Below are 20753 nucleotides of genomic sequence, written 5' to 3'. Positions count from 1 at the left end.
TCACTGTTTGGAGACTGAAAATGTCTGCATGTAAGTTTTACCAGATCGACACCCCTCTTTTTTTAATCAAAATTTCAAAACAAATAATAATTAAGATCGATCCCAGTCACAACGGACAATTCTGCACCTTGAAATGAGTGCCAGCAACCATGGATGACGACAATTTATCCCGCCAGGCAGACGAAATTGAGGCTCTGTCCTCCATCTATGGGGAGGACTGGCGAGTTGTAGATGAGGCTGAGAGACATTACTGTATAGAGGTTTGTCCACCAATTCTACACTCAGTTCTACTATGCACTTTTGGTTTGATTTACAAACTTTTGTGCCAGGCAGTTTTTTTCACCCGCTCTCTCAAAATTGGTTGTGAGCCTTTTCTTTGAATCTCTTTACTCTCAATATGTGCTACGTGTACTACTGTATCATATGTACTATGCACATGTACATGCGGTATGACTGAATTGCGCAATACACCACAATACAGCACAACACAGTGCAATACACTTCAAAAATCAAATCCAGTTTCGATTACACAAAAGAAATGACCATTTCCAGCAAAGTAGGGTGATATAAAAACAACCTATTACTAGGTAAGTAATATCGTTGATATAACTTAACAGTTCAGCAAGACTTTTATATTGTCCGGTTGGCAGCCATGTTGGCGAGTGGCTCTTCTTGGATATATTACTGGCCAAGAAGAGCTACTCGCCAACATGGCGGCTGACCAAACAATGAAAAAATTGTCAAGTTGTATCAGCAATATTAATTACTATGTACTATATTTTGTTTTATATCACAATATTTTATTTGAGATTATCCTTTCCTGTTTTTACTTGCAACTGGACTTGTGTTTTCAAGTGTTTTGCGCTGTGTTGCGCTGTATTGCAGTGTATTGCGCATTTCAGTCACCATGTACCACCCTGAGCTTCAGAGATAACTTGCCACTAACCTCTTCACTATAGCCTATCTTCATCGTGTCAAGTTACCTCTGACGAAAATAGTTTGACCTAGTTTATATAAGCCAATCGAATCCATGTTTCAAAATTTTTCACCAAAGTTTGGTGAAAACGCTGATTGGTTGACCGTCAATCGGCAATCCTCGGCTGATTCCGCAAGCTCCATACTAACAACAAAGTTATTGTCGAGTGCGGAGACATCCGAGTAGTTCCGAGTGCATAACCGAACACAAAGAAAACATGGCGTCTCCTACGAGTGACTACGTAAAATAATGTGTTAAGTTATCTCTTGATTCTTTGCAAAATATGAGTATATCGGAATTGAAACCAGAGCAGTTTGAGGCCCTGCATCATTATCTACTGAGGGATGATGTATTTTGTGTGCTGTCCACAGGTTACGGCAAGTCCCTGATATTCAGCCTTATCTTTGATTGGTCCGGATTTGAACAAAGCGCACTTTGACTCGTTCGCGTTCATTGGCTAGATCGTTCAATGAGTCATTGAGTGCGGGCTTTAAATTTGATTGGCGGGCAACGGAGGCTATCGAATGTGGTCAGAGGTAACTTGACACGATGAAGATAGGCTATAGTGAAGAGGTTAGTGACAAGTTATCTCTGAAGCTCAGGGTGCCATGTACATGTATGATCCGAGATAAATACCTTTGTTGGATGGAGAAATTAAAATAAAGCATAATTAAAGTAATTCAGATAGTACCACATTAGACCTGTTACACTTCTTATTAATAGTATGCAACCATATTTTTTACTTCAGATCACAGATGGCAAAGACGAGCCCAAGTGGAAAATTACCCTCCAGGTGACTTTGCCTGCTGACTATCCAGGTTCAGCCCCACCCACATATGAAATCAATGCCCCATGGCTCCGAGGAGGGGAGAGATATGAATTACAAAACACCCTTGAGGAAGTTTATGTTGAGAATGCAGGGGAGAGCATTGTATATTTATGGGTAGAGAAAATCAGGGACTACCTTAGCAAGAAAAAGGATGATGCAGAGCTGAGTTCTAGTGAGGCTGAAGCCTGCAGTGATGAAATGAATGTGAACCTGAAAATGCAAGATGTGGGTGATGAGGCTACTGGTGACCTTCACCCTGAGCCTGACCTTGACCTGAGTGACCTCTCAGAAGAGGTGAAGTCACTTGAAGTTTTGCCCCAGACGTTTCACAAACCAGACCTTGTGGAGAAAATTCAGTGTCCGGTGATTCACCATGGCGATCCTGTGAAGGACCGTAAAAGTACATTCCAGGCCCACCTGGCAGCCGTGAACAGCGAGGAAGAGGTGCAGCTTGTAATGGAGAAACTACTGGAGAATAAAAAGATTGCCAGTGCCACACACAACATTCTTGCCTATCGAATTCGCAAGGATGGTCCACATAATGTGATTGCACAGAACTGTAAGGACGATGGTGAAACACATGCGGGGTCCCGTATGCTGCATATCATGCAGATTATTAATGCGTTAAATGTTATGGTTGTTGTCACGAGGTGGTATGGTGGTGTTCACCTGGGCCCTGACAGGTTCAAACATATCAACAACTGTGCCAGAACTATCCTCCAACAGCATGGTTATATCAAGGAAAAAGATGAAAAGAAAGGGCCCAAGAGTAAAAAGTAATTTACTTTATGGACATTTTGTTTTAATTTTTTTTCTTTCCATTTTAAATGGTGTTTATTAAAAAGAAAAGGCTGGGTTGTGAAACATATTTAAGTTTTTGAAGTAGAAATAAAGGGGCAGACGGAGGCCATTTTCTGGGTCTTCCAGAAGACAGTCAGAATTATTTAAAGTTTACATGGTTTGGCATGTAATTTTTTTTCTGTCAAAAGAGGGTCAAAAGCAGAGGATGGATCAACAAAGATAATTTGAAAAGACTGTCAATATATATCTCTCAAAATATCTCTGGACCTGCCCCTGAAAAAAAATAGATAAAGATGAGGGTTTAGAAGAAAAGAAATTAAGAAAATAAAATGAATTGTCAATTGATAGATAAAAAGTACTTGATTACTAGTATTTATGTGCCATTTTCCTTAATATCTAAGACTCTTTCATCGTGTGATTTATTCTGAGAATTAGCAATGGACTACAGGTACTGTAATTTAGAGAAAGTGGTCTTGTCATTTTATAAGTGTAACTTGTGATTGAATGATATGCAAGCATTTTACATACACAGTGCCACAGGTTAATTATTTCAAGAATGTTCGTGTTAAGTCTGAAAGATCTTACAAAACATGTGTCATGTTTTAAATATTTATCATTCTTTATTTGTGTTTTTTTTTTTAATTTTTATAATTATTATTGATAGTTAAATTGCCATATTCTGTAGACAAATGGTGCCTTAAATAGTTTAATAAAGATCAAATGATCAGTCTGAGACTGAAATAAAATAAAAAATCAACTGACAACTGTGTGCCTTTTTGATCATTCAGCCCAAGGATTCCTCTGTCTTTAAGCTGTTCCCATGTTGGCCTTTTTTTTTTTTTTTTTTTGTTGAACGAGAACTGAATCTAAGCTAAGTGTGAGCTGGTGCTTAACAGCGCATATCCCTGTCTATGTAACGTTTTGCAAGTCAAAATAAGCATCTGAAACATAGGCTTATTTACATCAAAGTGGTTACATGTGAGTAATTTCACAGAACCCCCGATTACCGCCCCCCCCCCTTCCTCACCTACTGAGCCACTGTCAAAGGAGCGGGTGAGGGTGGGGCAGTCACTTTATCCCAGACTGCTAAAGTATAGTATTTTAGTGGGGCCCTGATATCAGAGGGTAGTCCTCTAGTACTAGTGAGTACAGCTTTTTACAAAATTTAAGAACAGGCAACAATTTTGTAATAGACTAGTTGGCGACCCCTGTGCTCAGAAAGTGCCTTTTTCACAGGTTTAAAATGTATCATATCAAGGACGTATATTCAACGGAACGCTTTCTTGAGATCGTCCAAGCTTTTAATAGAACGATACTGGACACATTTCAGAGTGCACTCAGTGTAGTTTAGTCGGTTTGTTTAGTCTTGTCGTGAACACGTGCTAAAATGTATTATTTATCTTTTAACTAGGCGAGGTACAGTATTGTATCCTGTAGATAATTGTATGATTTTTCACGGTTTCTATTTTTTGTTAAGCAGGATGTGTTACGAATTTAGGGCACTTGTAAGAAGACGTTCTTCTTGGAAGGAAATATGATAACGAAAGTAGACCTACGTTTCAGTAAGCAACGTTTTTAATTAGACTGATAACATTCTTATGTGATTGTGTCAGACACTTTTTATATAAAACTCTCTTTCTCTCTGCTCTCTCTCATACAAATGAAGGCGATAGTTTATTTAATACTCCCCCCCCCCCCTTCTCAGCGCACCCTGCCGGTAACCGTAACTGATGATCACGTAATGGGACTGGCGTTATTTCGCAATAGTACAACCGATTTAGGCACTTTCACATCGCATCAGTGATAACAAGTGTAAACAGTAGTGGAATCATTTACCGACATCGTCAGATAACGTCAGATAACGTTAGAGAACGAGATTACGTTTATCAGTCTTCTGATAGACTCGCAATTCTGTGTTTGTGGAGTTGGAGACTTCGCAATTTTCTGTTTGCTCCCCGGTACATGTCGCAATTTTCTATTTGCTTTTAAACTATGGCGGGATTTGTCTCAAATGTCCAATGATAAAGCTTTGCGTACCCTGCAATTTAGATACTCATTTGGAACATTGGACATTACTGGCCCTTATATGGAATTTAGGATTGGAAAAATTAAAAGTTACAGGTGACTTGAAACTTGGGGTGTTTTTAGACGTCACAGTGCGAAATGTCATTCATAAGAGTGCAATTAGATAAAATTTCGTGAGAAACACCTTTAAAATTGAACATAGAAATTTCCCACGATCCATAATCTTCAATTTTACTTTCACGAATGAAATAGTGCCTAGTTTTGATTAAAGACAGCTTTGTGTTCTGATGTTTTGTTGCGAAGTAATAACATTCATTAAAAAATGTCCGTGTACGAGTGTGTGTCACATTACAGTATCCAACTATTCCATTACCCCGAACTGTTAGAGGTCGCCTCGAACGTAACACTTAACGTAACAGAAATTGCCCTTATTCTCAGAATAAGGCTGTAGCTTGAAAGCCTAAATTCAGTCAGTTTAACTGAAAAAGAAACCCTTTGTCATGGAAATGTTCTAGAGCACAGAAAAATAATAAATAAATAAATAAATAAATAAATAAATAAATAAATAAATAAATAAATCCAGACGCAACAAGACAGTCTCTGCGCTCGGATCACATATATCAGGCCAGCAGCCAGAAAGGTGGGTTCTTTTTCTGAAAATGTAAACTTTTTATGCCTTCACCCAACCTGAGAAATGAGATGCATCTTAATTCAAATTTGGGTTCAGATGGGCGATTTTCCGGCCAAAAGAGCGGCGGGGTTTTCGAGCTCTCCGACCCCCACTTTCAATGCCTACGTATAGACAGGCTTAGGTATGCTTCAAAACTTCCCAGACAGCCTCAGTAATCTGGCCCACGTCTGGCCCAGATCTGGCAACGTCTGGCAATATCTTTGCCAGATTTTGCCAGACACTTGCCAGATCTGGGCCAAGTCTGGCAAAGTCTGGCATTTATGCCACATTTTGCCAGACACTTGCCAGATCTGGGCAAAGTCTGGCAAAGTCTGGCATTTATGCCACATTTTGCCAGATGCTGCCCAGACTTGGGCCAGATATGGTACTTTCATTTTCAATTTTTATTTTCTATTTATTTATTTTTTATTGACCAGTGAACTGAATGCATTGAACTGACGTCATTTGATAAATTTTGATTTAATTTATCTCTCTCTCTTTTCTTCAAAGTCCCCTCATAAGTGTGCTATTTGTTTAATTTGACTTGACATTTGAATGAATTCACTGTTCTAAAACTTTTTTGAACTACTCGTTCCGCTGTTGTAAGATTCCGCTTTTTATGCTAAGCCGGTCAAGGACCCGGATGTAGCGTTTCTTAGAGTTATGGATATGAAAAAAGCACAAGCGTATCAAACTGATACATTTGGTTGAGTGATTTGATTCGTGATGCGATTTATTTCGAAGGCATCAACACTGGAGACGAGTATTAACACTAGTGCAAAACTGTGAGCCAACTTTCTTTGAAAAAATGGAGGAAAAATGTGAAATTACGGAATTCGAACCGTACAGAAGTCCGGAGACATTAGGGTCACGCTCGACGCGATGGCTAGACAGTTTAAACCTCTTCGCTGACGGAAAAGATGGATCTTTTCAAAACCAACGGACGGCATGAATAATGAACAAAGATAGAAAATTAAAAATACATGTCAGAGGAGACACGCGCTAATGTTGTATTCAGCAGGGACAGGTGTACAAGATATTTTCAGGACTCTCCCAAACACAGGTTAGAAACATGAATATACATTAGACAGTTAACGCTTTGAATGAAATTGGAACACCAGAAACTGTGAGTATGATGAAACCGAAGTCATTTGACAAACCAAGCCAGTCTAAACATTACGAGTTTAGACATGAAAAACGAAGTAGAAACTCCCTGACTGAGAAAACATGGAACGTTGGATCACTTTGCAAAAGTCTGCAAAACTGAAACTATTATTCATGTAAATGACAGCTTTGAACATGATAATCCAGGAGTGCATATACATTTGGTGTGGGAACCAATGCAATATACACAGAAGACATGGAGGAAATAGAGGCGGTGTTAATCTCAGTGTATTACCAGATTCAGGTGCATATTGTAATATCATTGATGAAAATACATGGAGAATGCTGAAATCCAAGAAAAATAAATGTGGCTCTCGTGGAGGACTAGAAAACAAACAGTATTATTCATACACGTCTGAGAAACCTTTAAAAGTGAAGGGAACATTTGAATGTGACGTAAAGGAAGAGACCAGTAGTAGTGAAAGGACATGGGATTTGATATGAGTTGATAAGTTTTGAGAATTTTCAGTGTGGTTTAAGGAATAAAAGTTGGAGTTCATATGCTATTCTTCAAATGTTTGAAAGGACATTTTAAAGACTGAACTGTCAATAAACATGTTTTGAAAGGGCCATTTCTCTCCAAGAAAGGAAGGGAAGTTGTGTTTTGACTTGACATTTGAATGAACTGTTGTTAACTTGGTAGAGTTACTTGTTTCATATTGTTGATTCCTTTAATAATTATAAGCGTGTAAAGGAGCCGGATGTATCATTTCTTAGTGTTATGGATTTGAAAAAAGCGCAAACATTGCAAACTGGTTCAATTCATTGAGTGATTTGATTCATGATGTGATTTAATTCAAAAGCATTGATACTGGGGTTTGTTTTTGTGCACATGTAATTCTCTTTTAATTGTACATCTATATCTGTGCTGGAGTATACATATTTTTTTTTCAGAATTTACATGTATGTACAGTACTGTAGCCAGCATGCAAGTTGAATTGAAACAGTTACTGCATGGTTATTTATAATTTTGTTATAACTCGCCATCATCTAAAAAAAACAATGTTTTTTCATTCATTATTCAAGATTTATTCATTACAAAACTATATTCATTAGTGATTATTATTATTAATGATATGTTTGAATTAGTTTAAAAATGACAATGTATAATATTATTTAGGTTGAGGTGTGCAAAAATATTTCCCCCTCAAACCCCTCCCCCATGTACATGCATAATTAATTACAATTTTTGTAATTTGTGTTAATTCAGATTCGATGAGCAGCTTTGTGTTGAAAAAAAATTGTTGTTATAACTGTTTTCTTTACATGTATGTAAGTGACATTTCCTCCTGTGTCTGTATATTTGCCTTTTTGCAGTGTATTTTTTTTTTTCATATATACATTGTTTTGTACAAAAAGACAAGGAGTGACCCTTAATTTGTTACATGTTAGTTGCCAGCAAGGTTATATAATGTGTAATAACTTTGTTAAGGGTTTTAGCACAGAATAAATACTTGAATCTTGAATCTTGTATGTCTTTGTTTATAGTAATCTTATTGAATAATTAAAAATAATTTAAAAAAAAGAGAAAAAAAACATTCTGGGCCATATGTGGTCCATGTCTGGCCCTAATCTGGCCCATTTGAATATGATCTGGCCCACATCTGGCCCACATCTGGCATGCCATACCTTTGCCAGATATTGCCAGATCTGGGCCGACATCTGGCCATATGAGCAAATGTGGACTGGGCCAGATGTGGCAATGTCTGGGCCAGATCTGGCCCAAACATTGCCACATCTGGCCCACATGTGGCAAGCCGTACGTGGGCCATACCTTTTGCCAGACGTTGCCAGATCTGGGCCAGACGTGGGCCAGATCACTGAGGCTGTCTGGGTTGTCTCTGTTTAATAAGAAATGTTATTATAACATTCGATTTCAGGCAAGAACTTGGATTGCTTATTTCAATCAAAATATCAGACTATATATATATATATATATATATATATATATATATATATATATATATATATATATATATATATATAGCCCTGTTCTCCCCGTCAACTTTGTGTGACACTGAACCTTTGGTGACCGTGACAAGAACCTTCTGACAACGCATGGTCAAGTGGTGATAAGTGGATCCTAGGACTTAGGACACCGATGTCCAAGGTGAATCAGACAAAAAAATTGAAGTCATTATAAGTCATACTTGCAACACACACACACACACACAAAATGGTAGAGTGATGAATGAAACAAAAAGTGCTAGTTAAAAAACAGTGTCAAAACTTGGTGAACAAAGTCCCCCAAACGTCGGCTGTATGAATGAGGTGAAATCGCCCTTATCATTGTCAACATCGAATATACGACAATTTTATCCAAAGGTAAAGGCAGTCGCAATTTTTAGATATTTCTGAAAGATAACTCTAACTTGTGCAAATGTTGACCAAATGATTAATTCATGGGAATTAAGCTCTGTTTCGTTAGGCATCAACAGTGAAGCTCTGGTGACCGTGTGAACCGAGAAACACATACTGTACAAAGACACACACACACACAGAGAGAGAGAGAGAGAGAGAGAGAGAATCTTTAATTTTGACTAGCACACGACACATTATAACCAATCGATGGGCGTATCTTTCACATAGTTTCTTTCTATTTCATATGTCCTGACTGGAAATGGAATAAGAGGATTGCTGTAGTTATATATATATACATATATATATATATATATATATTTGGCAAGTTGAAGTAAGTGAAGTGCATGCCATTGTTTTCCTTAGAGGAAAAAAAGCATCCAAAGGTGTCTTCCAATCAAATAGTCATGAATAGAAAATAGTCAGCGCAGTTGTTTCCCAAACCGACTCAATGTGTATAACGTAATGGGCGGATGCACGATGTTGGCTGACTGTGTCACCACTATATAATTAATAGACCGGTTGGGGACTTCTAGTTTCATTAAACACACTGTGAATTTCCCCAGAAATTCTAACAAAATCACAAGCTTAAGCGCATACTTTGGCTAGGCTGGAAATCGAAAGCGGACGTACGTACAATTACCTACAGAAATGTGTCCGTTTAAACCGTTGTTTGCCTAGCCCCGTTAACTTACTCGTGTCTAATCGGTGTGAAATTGCTTTCTTAACAAAATTAATAAATAAATAAATAAATAATACAAAGATTAAGGACTGCCCCCTCCCCCGTGATTTGTCTTTTCGTTGTATTTTTACTAGAAATACAAACCGTGTCTAGACACGTGCCCAGTTAGACCTCAGTTGCATGACCTCTTGCATGTCTTAACTAATTTTTTAAAATCAATTTACGTTACCCCTTTTATACTTACGGACGTCATACTATATATTTTCGATGTGCGTAGTAGGCCCTAGGAGTGCATGATAGAGAGAAAACAGAAAGGTGTTTATAAACTAAAAGATGTTCAACTAAAGAAACTAAAAGATGTTCAACTGAAGATCCTCTATTTTTGTCGCCACTAGAAGAAATTTGCGCAGAAACACCGTACAGATGATCATGACATCCGAGTGCAGAGAGTGCGAGGACGTAGCTACGTCATAGGTCATAGGTCATGGCCTTCATAAGCTGCGACTTTGCATATAAAAACCGAACAACTTCTTGCTCTTATTCACTGTTACTCAGGCATCACAGCCGAACGGAAAAGGGGGAGGCAGAGAGAAAGAGAGGGAGAGTTAAAGTGGATGCAGAAGACGTTCAAGAAAACCGACGAGAAGTTAACAGTTAAAACCTGGGAACGAAAGGCTGACAGGCACTGTTATACACTTCTGCAAGGTTCACTTTTCTGCAGTTATTGCTTTTCTTGAACGCGGCATTTTTCAGGTGAGACAAATTGTGACGCTTAACCACATTACGGCATTCTGCTTTTGAAAATCTTTGAATCATCAAAAATTATTTCCAATAACAAGGTCTTGGAAACAAGAAAGTGCCTGCTAATTCTAAATTCAGTTGTATTAGCAAGTCAAATATCTTAGATTTTTTTTTAGAACACAAGGAACACTTAATTAACACAGGGAGTGTTTGAAATTGGCAATGGGTTCTTTTTGGGCATAAAAATGAAAGTATGACGTAAAACCGGTGACTCAGTAGTCGTACATGTGAGTCCAAATTAAATTATAACCGGCTTGACAACAGAGGCCCCTGTAGCCTGAAAGTACGTGCGTATACTAGGTCGTCGTGACATTGTGCGGTACACTTGTGTTGTATCACACATTTAACTGGCACGAACATTGAATAACGTTAAGCGAGGGAGGGGGGGGGGGGGGGCGTCCTTTTCTCAAACCCCGATTGACAAATCAATATTACACTGAAATTGAAATTAAAATCCGGTTAAGTGGCCTTGTCGGGAGCGGTCCGGAGCTCCATTAAAGTGTACGACGTCTTTGTTAACTGGAACAGGTTTGCATCTGCCGCATGCCTAAATGAACGAAAATATCCCATTCTTTAATTAAAAACAACAAGTGTACATTTCATTAAGTCAAAATAAAACTTACCAATACTCGTGGGAATTAAAACATAGCATAGGAACAACATATAATACGTATATTAGGATGAATAAGTGCAGTTATAATATATATTTTATGTTTGCTACTTTTTTTTTTCATTTCATGCGCTTAAAATGACAGGGCTTGTTTGAAACTTGCAGTGCGCATGTGTTCTTCAGCGAAGTTATTTTGTGGCGGACATAAAATTAAAGGGATAACAACTGTTCATTTTGGCAAAAAAAAAATGAATTTTCCTGGGGTAAAAAGCAATTTCCCATACTAACCAATGGTCAATGAATCCATTTCTACATTCAAAGTTAGTAGGGCCTACCTGTTTTTTTTTTTTTTTTTTTTTTTCTAAAAAGTTTTTTTTTCTTTTGTAATAATCTCATAAGAGATTATTACAGAGTATAGCTTTCTATGTAGGTCACATGCTCGGATGGCAAGCACATATTTCAGATTTATTGCTATGACTGTCGTTTTTGTGGCAAAATAGAATGTATTATATGAATATGAGTTGTTTACAATGTATTTATAGTGAAATATAGGTCTCATATGAAGAGTTGTTATACCTTTAAAGGGATGATACAGTAGACTACAATTGGTCGTACGTCTAGGTAGAAAGTCCCGTGGCCAGAAAGTATGTGAGTACGACCTAGGTCCTTGCTACAGCGTCCGTTACAGTCCTGTTGGAAATTTAAAACAAAGGGACCATTCCCATACTCTATCATACTAACTGTGGATCGGCCTATCTCCAAGGGGATTCTCGCTTAATTGCAATCAACTTGAGCGGCTTAGATGTCTGTCACGCCTACTGAAGCTGCTAGGGGATAATTAATTATCGTTTAGCAGCTTCAGAAGCGTGCCAGACATCTAAGCCGCTCTAAGCCCTTGGAGATGGTACGTAAGTGGAAACCCAGTCATATATAGTCTCTCATAACCCTTAGCAGGGTGGGTTTTATTTATTTAAAACGTGAGACGTTAATAAAATTATTATTATTATTATTATTATATAGCATAGCAGTAATACCAGGACACAAGAGTGAATAAGCATAGTAGAAATATATTTACATGTACTACTACTACTACTATTAAATTGCCTTATCATACAAACTGCTGTCAACATGTGCTAGTAGCTGCCATGAGCTGCCAGTGAATGCCTCTTAAATAACGTAAAATAAATCAATGGTCAGTTGTCAGCATAAAGGTAACCCAGACGGCCGGTATTTTTGACTCTGCTCTCCTCTTAATCCCATGGAGTCTTGCTTGATTTTAGATTATATAGATTGAAGTTCACAAGGTTTCTGAAACTTAACTTTCTGACGAATACCCTGAGCTCCTGGTCTTAGCGTGCCTCTTCCTCAGGCGTGAAATAACTTATGTATAAGGTAGTCCTATGAGTAAAGTATTCTGAACTTTAAGCAGAACTGACTGAATATAATATTTTTCCATATTTGGCCTGATATATGTTGGAATGAGGAGTGATGTCCTGTAAGATTTTCCGCCATGTTTAGAAAGAGTGTTCGAATGTTTTCTTTTTAAGGTACCAGTATAAGTATACCGGAGTAAAGAAGAGTACATACAACCCCGAAAGAAGCTCCAGTTAAAGTGTGAAAATGCTTGCAGCGACGTCCAAAGTTCGAAGTGGGCTGCATTTGAGGTGTGTCAACGCGGCCGTCAGGAGGTACAACGACCATGCCCGATACCACCGTTCTAACAGCGCGGGCACAGGGCCACCTGGGCCGCTTGGAACATCTAAGACCTCAGCCGCTCACAACCGGAACCACGCCCCCTGCAGGAGCGTCATGTTCATGGACAGAAAAACCGTGACGTCAGGAAAGGTGAAGTTTCAGAACGCTGACGTCTACATCCTCGATATGGAGGACAGCGTACCAATTGACGAAAAAGACGCCACGAGAGAGGCAGCCGCCAGGTTCATCCAGCAGTGGAACCTTCCTCAGCCTCTCTACGTGCGCACGAGCTCGATTGGAGAAGCTCACGAGGAAACGGTGAAGGATTTCGAGTCCCTCTCCCACCAAAACCTAACCGGATACGTGCTGCCGAAGTTATCGTACAAGGTCGAGTTGCAAGAGTATACCCGCCTAGCAGCATGCCAAGAAACACAGAAAAACCTCCCCGAAAACCACTTTCGTTTCTTCCCTATTCTTGAGACAGCACAGGGCGTGGCTAACTGCCATGAACTCGTCCAATCAGGAGTCACGAGACATGCAATTATTTCGCTGGGGACTTATGATTTTGGGAATGATGTCCAAGCAGATTTTGTTGGAGAAACAATGTTTCACGCCATGAAAGATGTTCTCTTGGCGACCAGAGCTGCATCCTTGCCGATGATATGGGGTATTTACGTTCTACTTGGTGACTTTTCTGGCCTAGAAAAATTATCTCAAAAGGCTAAAGAAATCGGCTGCAGCGGCGGGTTTGCTTTGACGCCTGCCCAGGCGGTGATCCTCAACCGAGTCTTCTCTCGGTCGTTCCGTGAGATGAACCACAGTCGCGACATTGTTCACATGAAAGAAAATGGCGGTATCAACATGTATTATCCGCATCACCAACAAAGTGGAGTTATGCTTGGACCACCGTTGTTCAAAAAAGCAGAAAATATCCTGAGGATGGCCAGCCTAGAGACTGAATACGATCAGGTGAAGGCTCAAGGCCCGCACAAATCCGCACCTGTTCAAGAAACGGTTGCTCTGCCTTTAGAAGAGGCCACTAATGAAACAAGAACTGTTTCATTAAAGAACAAATCTCCTGGCTTCCAGCAAATATCGCTTCCCCAGCAAACAAGTGGCCAACCACTGTTTCGAACCACACCCGATCTTTCGTCTTTTCTATCAAAAGCAGACTACGATGGAGAGCACCTTCAACCTCAGGCTGCGTTTGCCACAGCTAGTTTGGCATCAAAACCAGAACTATTTTTTGATGACGACATGGCACGTGCACGCTGGGCTCCAGGCAACCAATCAAAATTCAAACGATGGAGACGAGATGAACCAATCAGAACCCCGCATGAATTGACCATTGACCCGGCTATTTCGAAGCTTTGGAATTCTTCTTTTTATTGCAACTCGCTACTTGCAAGCAGTCGACAGTTTGCCCTTGACTGTGGGATGGAAGAAACTCAGCCGCCGCTGCAACTGCTGATGACGGCAACCATTGCTATGGCGGTTAGCAGGTGAATTGATTACAATCTCCATTTGTTTAACCTTGTTTTTGTAAGGGTGGCCTCATTTTCATGTGTGCCTCACATCAATCAAATACAGGTACATTTGTTACAGGCTTACAGCACACTAAACTGGGATATACTTTAAACTGCGGTTTAAGTCATATAGATATTTGAACATGTTGCTTTTTAGCCTAGAAGTCATAGACTGTAAAATTTTATGTTGATTTTTTATTTCAGTTTTACAGAGCACTGCAGGTATCATTTGGGTTTCCAAAATGCTCAACAACTTCGACCAATCAAAGGCGGAGAAACTGTCACAGCGACGGTACGCGTGGTTGACGTACGTCCGACAAGTGGCGGGAGGTACGACGTCGTAACGTCTAAGCACGAGCTGGAAGATTGCCATGGAAACGTTCTTTTCACCGTCGGGAAGAAGTCCATGTTTCCGGCTGGTATGTTTCCACATATTGGACGTTTCCCGGAGGAAGACAGAAAGCCAACGACGAAAAACCCAATGCAGGTTTGCGTTTTTGTCTAATAGCTAATACGCATTTACTGTACAACTATGGTATGCGTCTCTGCTTAGAATAACTACATACGTCTTAAATGACGTACGTAATTTTATTTGAGCTGGCGATCTTACGTCTACTGAGGTAAATTAATAATTTTATTTATGGCATTGGGATGTGCGTAAAATGTTTTCTCACCTTCAGTTTTGTCTTTCTTTCCTTTTTTAGCCTTATGATTAATGTTGTAATAATTTTACTTTATTACGCATAATAAATAATCCATTTAACTTTGGCGATTGGGTTACATGCCTTCATCATTTCAGGAAATGGTTGAGACGCAGCACCAACTCCGCAGCCACATCACTGACGGTGTTGAGCCGCTGGAACAATCAGAGGTAACCGTTGTAGGCATTATAGGGTAGTTGGGGGGGGGGGGGCGCTAAGGCCCTCTCCCACAGATACCATATCGGTCTGCCTGGCATTCAGTAAATACAGAAAAGCTGGTGATTGTGCGAGTATGTTGAAAACAAGAGGAAGCGTGAAGCGTGATTGCACTTAGCGAGAGTTCCCACAGAGTTGGGTCGATCCACATAGATAGATGGTGTCTATGGGAATGGGCTCTAAGACAACTAAATTTTGTGAACCTTTTGCATTCAAACGTCTCAAAGTTTTGAATCCTTGTAGATGATATTTTTCACCTACTGCAAACCATTTAGGATTTAATAACAAGAAATACTCTTTCTTAATACCTATCTGTTCAGACATCGATTTTTGGAATCGAAGTGAGACGATCAATCAGACTTACTCGCGTAGTTATTCTGCCTAAAATTTAATATCGAAGGTGTCACAGGGAATATGTATACCCGCTTAATGCACATATATAAATTATTTCACATTTCAGCTGTACGTTCATCGTCTTGTGAAGGTGGTGGAAAGTTACGAATCGAGAGCCTTCTGTCATCAGTTCTGGATTACAAATGAACATCATCTTAACAGCATGAAGGTATATATAAACAGGTTGCATAACAATAGTTATTTTTATTATTTAAGTGTTGACTTATAGATAAAACGTACACGTTGATGATGATATTAATCATATAAGGTTGTTAATCAACACATTTTGGCCTGGTTTGATCAAAGTTATAGTTTGTAATTGCTTTTTTTTTAACCAGTCTATTATTAAATATAATTATACAATTTTGACCCAAGAAAAATCGGTCATTAATCACAGTTACAAATTAAATTTTACAGAAGTTCTTTTTTATGTATTCATCCAGTATTCCTCCAGACTCCTGGTGCATTTGATCTCGTCGAAATTTTAGTCTTTTGTATACAAATTCAGTCACATCCCTAACTCACTGCCAAGTGCGTTAATAATATTCAAATTCTCTTTCAGTTTTCAGCGACAGACTTGCTGGTCCCCGGGCCCCTGGTGACCGCGGCCTCTCTCTCCAACACCGGCCTGGACTATGGATATGTCTTATATGAAGAGATCCTGGAGGCCAAGAATATAAATAGGGTTGCCATGGTGAGAGAATTTTTAAATCGTTGTAGTATCCATGAAAGTGGTACATGTATAGGCCTATAGGTAGTTACTGGTCTACGTGCTACGTGTATCAACCGGCCACCTCTTTCTCTTGATCTTCTCTTCTCTTTGTTGTGTTGTAAATAGCCTAAGGTCCAGAGTTTGTTTCGATAGATATATATATTGCTATTATTATTGTTATTATTATTTCTAGGGTGATATGATTTCCTCACTGTCACTAATACTGGATGTTCGACCTAACCCTGCTAATCCAGGTAAGCTCAGCTTTTCACAGTTTTTCACAATCATAACGCTACCATGGTTACATTTGAGTCACAAATAAGAGCTTGGTTAAATATGCTTTGAGCAATCTCTAGAAGTTATTTTGATTTTTTTTCTGTGCCATATCCCGTTTTATATGTTATTTTGTATTTGCCAATCAATTTTCAAAAAGTAAATTTAGGCCTACATCTAGAACGTATTGTTTACGTCCCTTTTGAAAACAATTATCAGAATTCGAAGAAAATATTAATAAACAGTTTTCACCAAAACACTGCATTAAGTTTTTTATTTCTCCAATTAATATAACCTACAAACACTTCAGCGCTGGAGGAGGTCACATCAAGGGTGTTCGGTTTGATCAACATCGAACCAGAGGAACTGAGGGAGCTCTCTGTGCCACGTGACGTCTTGGAGTCTGCGCATCTAAAACCCTCCGAAATGGAAAAGGTAGGCGATACATTAACTTTGAACCACTGGACCTTAACCAAATTCTTTTATTAAATAAACAAAATTATAAAAGTCACCGCAGATCTTGTTGTCGCCAGATATTTTCTTTAGAGTGTCCGTCTAGCGTCTTTAGATCCACGTCAAATTTCTCGATTGATCCATTGCTATACATGTGGTTGCGCGGCTGGTTTTCTGGTTGATCTTGGTGTACAAAATTTACCATACGACACCCATTTAGAAATAAAGAAGGAAAACTATAAACAATGGATTCTTATTTTTTTTTCAGATATTTATCAACGATTGTCCGCAGCTCTTCAAAAAGGTGGCTTCTGTCACAACGCGGAGAATACTGCGTCCCTCTCCCACGTGGATGCTGTGATCATTGATCTAGGCTAATGGAAAGCGTTCGAACAATCTTGACTCAGGCACGTACAGTTCTTCAATCCAGCCATATGGAACTCGAGAATGCATTGTTTAGAACTTGGACATTACCAATATACGAGTTTTTTTTTTTTTTTCAAAACCAAACGCTAGCGTTCCGTGATGAGACCGTCATTCCTACTGTTCTCAATCTTTTATGAAAGCTGATTTGATGTAAGGAAAAATAGCAATTATAAAATTAATTTTGTCGCATTTTTACACGATTTTATGTTTATACGGGTACATAGGAATTTTCAAAAATAAATAAATAAATAAATAAGATGGTGGAGGCTCAACCATTCAGTAACGATCCTGGCAAAGTCTATAATAATCGAATCCCAGCTTTGCTGTAATCGATTTTGTGTTCGATTGAATTACCATCACCACTTCTCACTATTAAAATTCAAACAGATGAGCCATGACTACGATCCCGTTTTCAAAGGACGATATAAGGACAAACTCTCTCTGATACAGCGACACTGCAGCATGAAATGTTTACGCATAGGCCTATGTTTTTTTTCGTATTTTTTATTGTAAATATTGGAATATTCACCCAGGCATATTGCTTTATTTTTACATAATGTATGAAAAACATGGTCAGATTTATAATCTTGCTGCTTATCGTGATAGAATATGGTCCAAGTATTTATTTCAAGTTTTATTTATAAATGCCATTGTGGTTTAACAAGAATGGTTTAATTGCGACGGGGATATATTGGTTTAGACATATATAATTATAACGTGAGGCACTTTTATTTATTATTATTGTTATAATAAATGTCTCTGTAATTTAAATAAATAATATATGCATTTCCAAATCAGCCTCTCCCCTTCCCTGTGTAAATAGGTACACTGTTTCAACGTAACGGGATCAGATTTTCCTTACATTTTACAGTATGCAAGTCCGAGTGTGGGAGCGACTTGGCAACACAACTCGGTCAGAGGCACAGGTTCGACACCCGAAAAATATGATATACAACGAACACTGCCTACGCACTATTTATGCGCCTTCCAGGCAAATTCAATAGTCGTTTCTTTCAACTGCCAGAGAAAGCAAAAGATTTTATAAGAGGATTGTTATGTAAATGCCGTTTCTCTCCTTAATAGTGAACTTAGTTTTTAAACCCATCAACTTTTGCAGTCATCCTCTTTTTTAACCCTACATGGTTATATAATTTCCGTGTATATTTATATCACATATTACTAAACATATGTACAATGACTGAATAAATCTTTATCATTATTATGAAGTATTTTTTTTCAAACGGTCCATTCAGATGTCTGGACATTCCAAACTCACACAACAAATTTAGTCAAAGGTTAAAAAGAAGAAAACCGTTATTTCTTTCATTCACAAAAACCATCTGTTTATTAACCATCTGCCTTCACGATATTGAAAAAGGAGCAATAGATGTTACAGTTGAAAATAAATAGGTATTTACATCACTGTGGCACAAGAATAACTTCTCTTATTCGACAGAGTTTTTATTCCTTTCAACTTGAAAGTTCACTTTTCCATTCAACACTCCAGTTCTTTAGCACCCCAATTCTGAGGCATATTAACACAACAAATGAGGTATCCGCATTCAAATTATTCTCCTTTTTTCAATCATCACAGTGACGATCATTGTTATAGTTATTGGCAACCTTCAACAGATGGCGTTCATGTCATAGATGCCATATTGTAATTTATGCGTCTTCCGCCTCCTCTTCTTCCTCCTCTTCATTGTTGATCTGGAAGTAGCGCAGCTCGTAAGTGTCCTTGCTACTGGCGACAACTCTCAACCAATCACGGAGGTTGTTCTTCTTCAGGTACTTCTTGGTGAGATACTTCATGTACCTGAACAAAAGAAAAAAATCCAAACATTTAGAAGTTTAAAAGGCTTGATTAGCAGTTAAAACATAATACACAACTTAAACCCATGCTTCTCTTCCTTTCACCAAATACTCTGGAAATTTAAGCACATTAAAATATTACTATGTAGGTCTTGGTTTCTCGGAATCTAAAATTTGAGGCTTTTCCACAAGCAGACTTATATAACAAGAGATTATCAAGTTATTTTTTAGACATAATAAACATTAAAAAGAAATATCTATCTTTGGAATATCTGAGGGGGAAAATGCTAACTTCTTATGTCTAATGTGCAAGATAATAGTAATTATTGTTATAGTAAAAACAAAAGAAAAAAAATATTACTATTAAAAAGTATACAACTATGGAGAAAAAGAGGAAGAGATACTACAAAGGTCCATGGATGCATTACCTCTTAGACAGTGGGATATCACTGGTGACAACAACTTTATTTTTCTGCCTTTCCATGGAGATGTTCTGGCCCAGGTTGCCAGTCTTGCCGTTCACTTTGATCCTTTCCTGCAGGTACTTGTCCTGTTGGGATGGAGCAAAAGAAAAAAGGGATTAGGGAAGAGGGCCCTAACCCAGACTCTAGGGAATGGAGCCCTAGAGGTATCAGGACTAGGGAATGTGACCCTAGCCCACTTTGGCATATTAGTCTCCATAGATAACAAAACAATGAGATACACTGGCCGACGACATGACAAAATCCCCCTTTTTAAACAGTTTTTTTTTTCGGTTTCTATTAATTATAATTCACAACATTTATATGTCTTACCCCCAAAAAAATCCAAGATTTTAGCAATCAACTTACAAAGTTTGTGATGTCCATGATGCCATCTTCTACGGGGTGCGTGCAGTCCAGATAATACCTGATTATCGACTTCTTCTTCTTACCACCCTTGGGGTTTTTCTGCTGGCCCTTTTTTGCTGTCTGAAAAAGAAAAGACAAGAAATGCAATGACATTATTTTTCAATTTCAACTTTCACTTTAAAGATATTTAACCTCAGTAAGGCATTTGAGAGCCTGTACCAATATGCCTTTCCTTAGCCCATCTCTCCTTTCACCACCCCCTTCCCCCGCACACACAAACACACACAGAACTTACAAGACCAGTCAAGTCTAGATTTTTTAATTTATTACAACATGAAGTTGCATATTTAATTAACAACATGCTAATCATGGATTACAAATGTAGAGCGACAATGATGTTATGGAATAAAACAAAAGAATCGGCACGTAATCTCACTGAAAATATGTTCAACAGGAACAGCCATATGAACACGTGTCTGCTCATTCAGTCAAAATTACGTAATAAAGCAAGCTGTTTTGGACTCAAAACTCTTTTGAATCATTTACAAAACTAGTTTAGGTTTTATAAAACAGTGGGCAAAAGGTTGTATAATGAGTTTTCATTAGAGAATTAGACAAAATTTTGAGAGGACTTTGCCACTTACAGCAGGCATGATGGCGGCAGAGTGTGAGAGGAAGCGCATGCGCTAATTCTTCGGGAATCTTCGTAACTCTGCTTTTTAACTTTTATTTTCAGACTTACTCTTTTAACTAACAATTCATAAAAACGAATGTTCTGTTTATTTCAGTTTAACATATAA

General features: G+C 38.4%; 3 protein-coding genes across 3 annotated transcripts; 2 read left to right on the top strand and 1 right to left on the bottom strand.

The window, feature by feature from the left end:
• Positions 1-4: 4 nt before the first annotated feature.
• LOC106152431 (protein IMPACT-B-like) lies at positions 5-3370 on the top strand. Its single transcript, XM_013526001.2, has 2 exons — positions 5-260; positions 1725-3370. The coding sequence occupies exons 1-2, from the start codon at positions 150-152 to the stop codon at positions 2583-2585; spliced, it is 972 nt and encodes a 323-aa protein (XP_013381455.2). The 5' UTR covers positions 5-149; the 3' UTR covers positions 2586-3370.
• Positions 3371-9778: 6408 nt separating this feature from the next.
• On the top strand, positions 9779-18929 carry LOC106166744 (uncharacterized). Its single transcript, XM_013545390.2, has 9 exons — positions 9779-10258; positions 12464-14113; positions 14342-14624; positions 14937-15008; positions 15515-15616; positions 16010-16141; positions 16353-16413; positions 16743-16867; positions 17154-18929. Exons 2-9 carry the CDS (start codon positions 12537-12539, stop codon positions 17244-17246), a joined length of 2445 nt encoding a protein of 814 aa, XP_013400844.2. The 5' UTR covers positions 9779-10258; positions 12464-12536; the 3' UTR covers positions 17247-18929.
• On the bottom strand, positions 18626-20653 carry LOC106166743 (large ribosomal subunit protein eL22-like). The gene is made up of 4 exons (XM_013545389.2): positions 20598-20653; positions 19954-20073; positions 19552-19673; positions 18626-19127 (listed from the first exon to the last, which is right to left on the bottom strand). The coding sequence occupies exons 1-4, from the start codon at positions 20634-20636 to the stop codon at positions 18977-18979; spliced, it is 432 nt and encodes a 143-aa protein (XP_013400843.1). The 5' UTR covers positions 20637-20653; the 3' UTR covers positions 18626-18976.
• Between the last annotated feature and the right edge of the window lie 100 nt (positions 20654-20753).

This window comes from Lingula anatina, chromosome 9 (genome assembly GCF_051362555.1).
Source record: "Lingula anatina isolate TDL-2025a chromosome 9, LinAna3.0, whole genome shotgun sequence".
NCBI classification, from domain to species: Eukaryota; Metazoa; Brachiopoda; class Lingulata; order Lingulida; family Lingulidae; genus Lingula; species Lingula anatina.
The sequence above is the reverse complement of the archived record's forward strand: the minus strand, read 5'-3'. Positions and strand labels throughout refer to the sequence as shown.

What these genes read in the sequence shown, in the direction of transcription:
- LOC106152431 (XM_013526001.2), top strand. Translation starts at nt 150, where the DNA reads ATGGATGACGACAATTTATCCCGCCAGGCAGACGAAATTGAGGCTCTG. An exon ending in AGAGACATTACTGTATAGAG is followed by an intron (nt 261 to 1,724) that starts GTTTGTCCACCA and finishes TTTTTACTTCAG; the next exon opens with ATCACAGATGGCAAAGACGA.
- LOC106166744 (XM_013545390.2), top strand. Translation starts at nt 12,537, where the DNA reads ATGCTTGCAGCGACGTCCAAAGTTCGAAGTGGGCTGCATTTGAGGTGT. An exon ending in ACCTAACCCTGCTAATCCAG is followed by an intron (nt 16,414 to 16,742) that starts GTAAGCTCAGCT and finishes CAAACACTTCAG; the next exon opens with CGCTGGAGGAGGTCACATCA. An exon ending in AACCCTCCGAAATGGAAAAG is followed by an intron (nt 16,868 to 17,153) that starts GTAGGCGATACA and finishes TTTTTTTTTCAG; the next exon opens with ATATTTATCAACGATTGTCC.
- LOC106166743 (XM_013545389.2), bottom strand. Translation starts at nt 20,636, where the DNA reads ATGCGCTTCCTCTCACACTCTGCCGCCATCATGCCTGCT. An exon ending in CTGCCGCCATCATGCCTGCT is followed by an intron (nt 20,074 to 20,597) that starts GTAAGTGGCAAA and finishes TTTCTTTTTCAG; the next exon opens with ACAGCAAAAAAGGGCCAGCA. An exon ending in TCATGGACATCACAAACTTT is followed by an intron (nt 19,674 to 19,953) that starts GTAAGTTGATTG and finishes CCATCCCAACAG; the next exon opens with GACAAGTACCTGCAGGAAAG.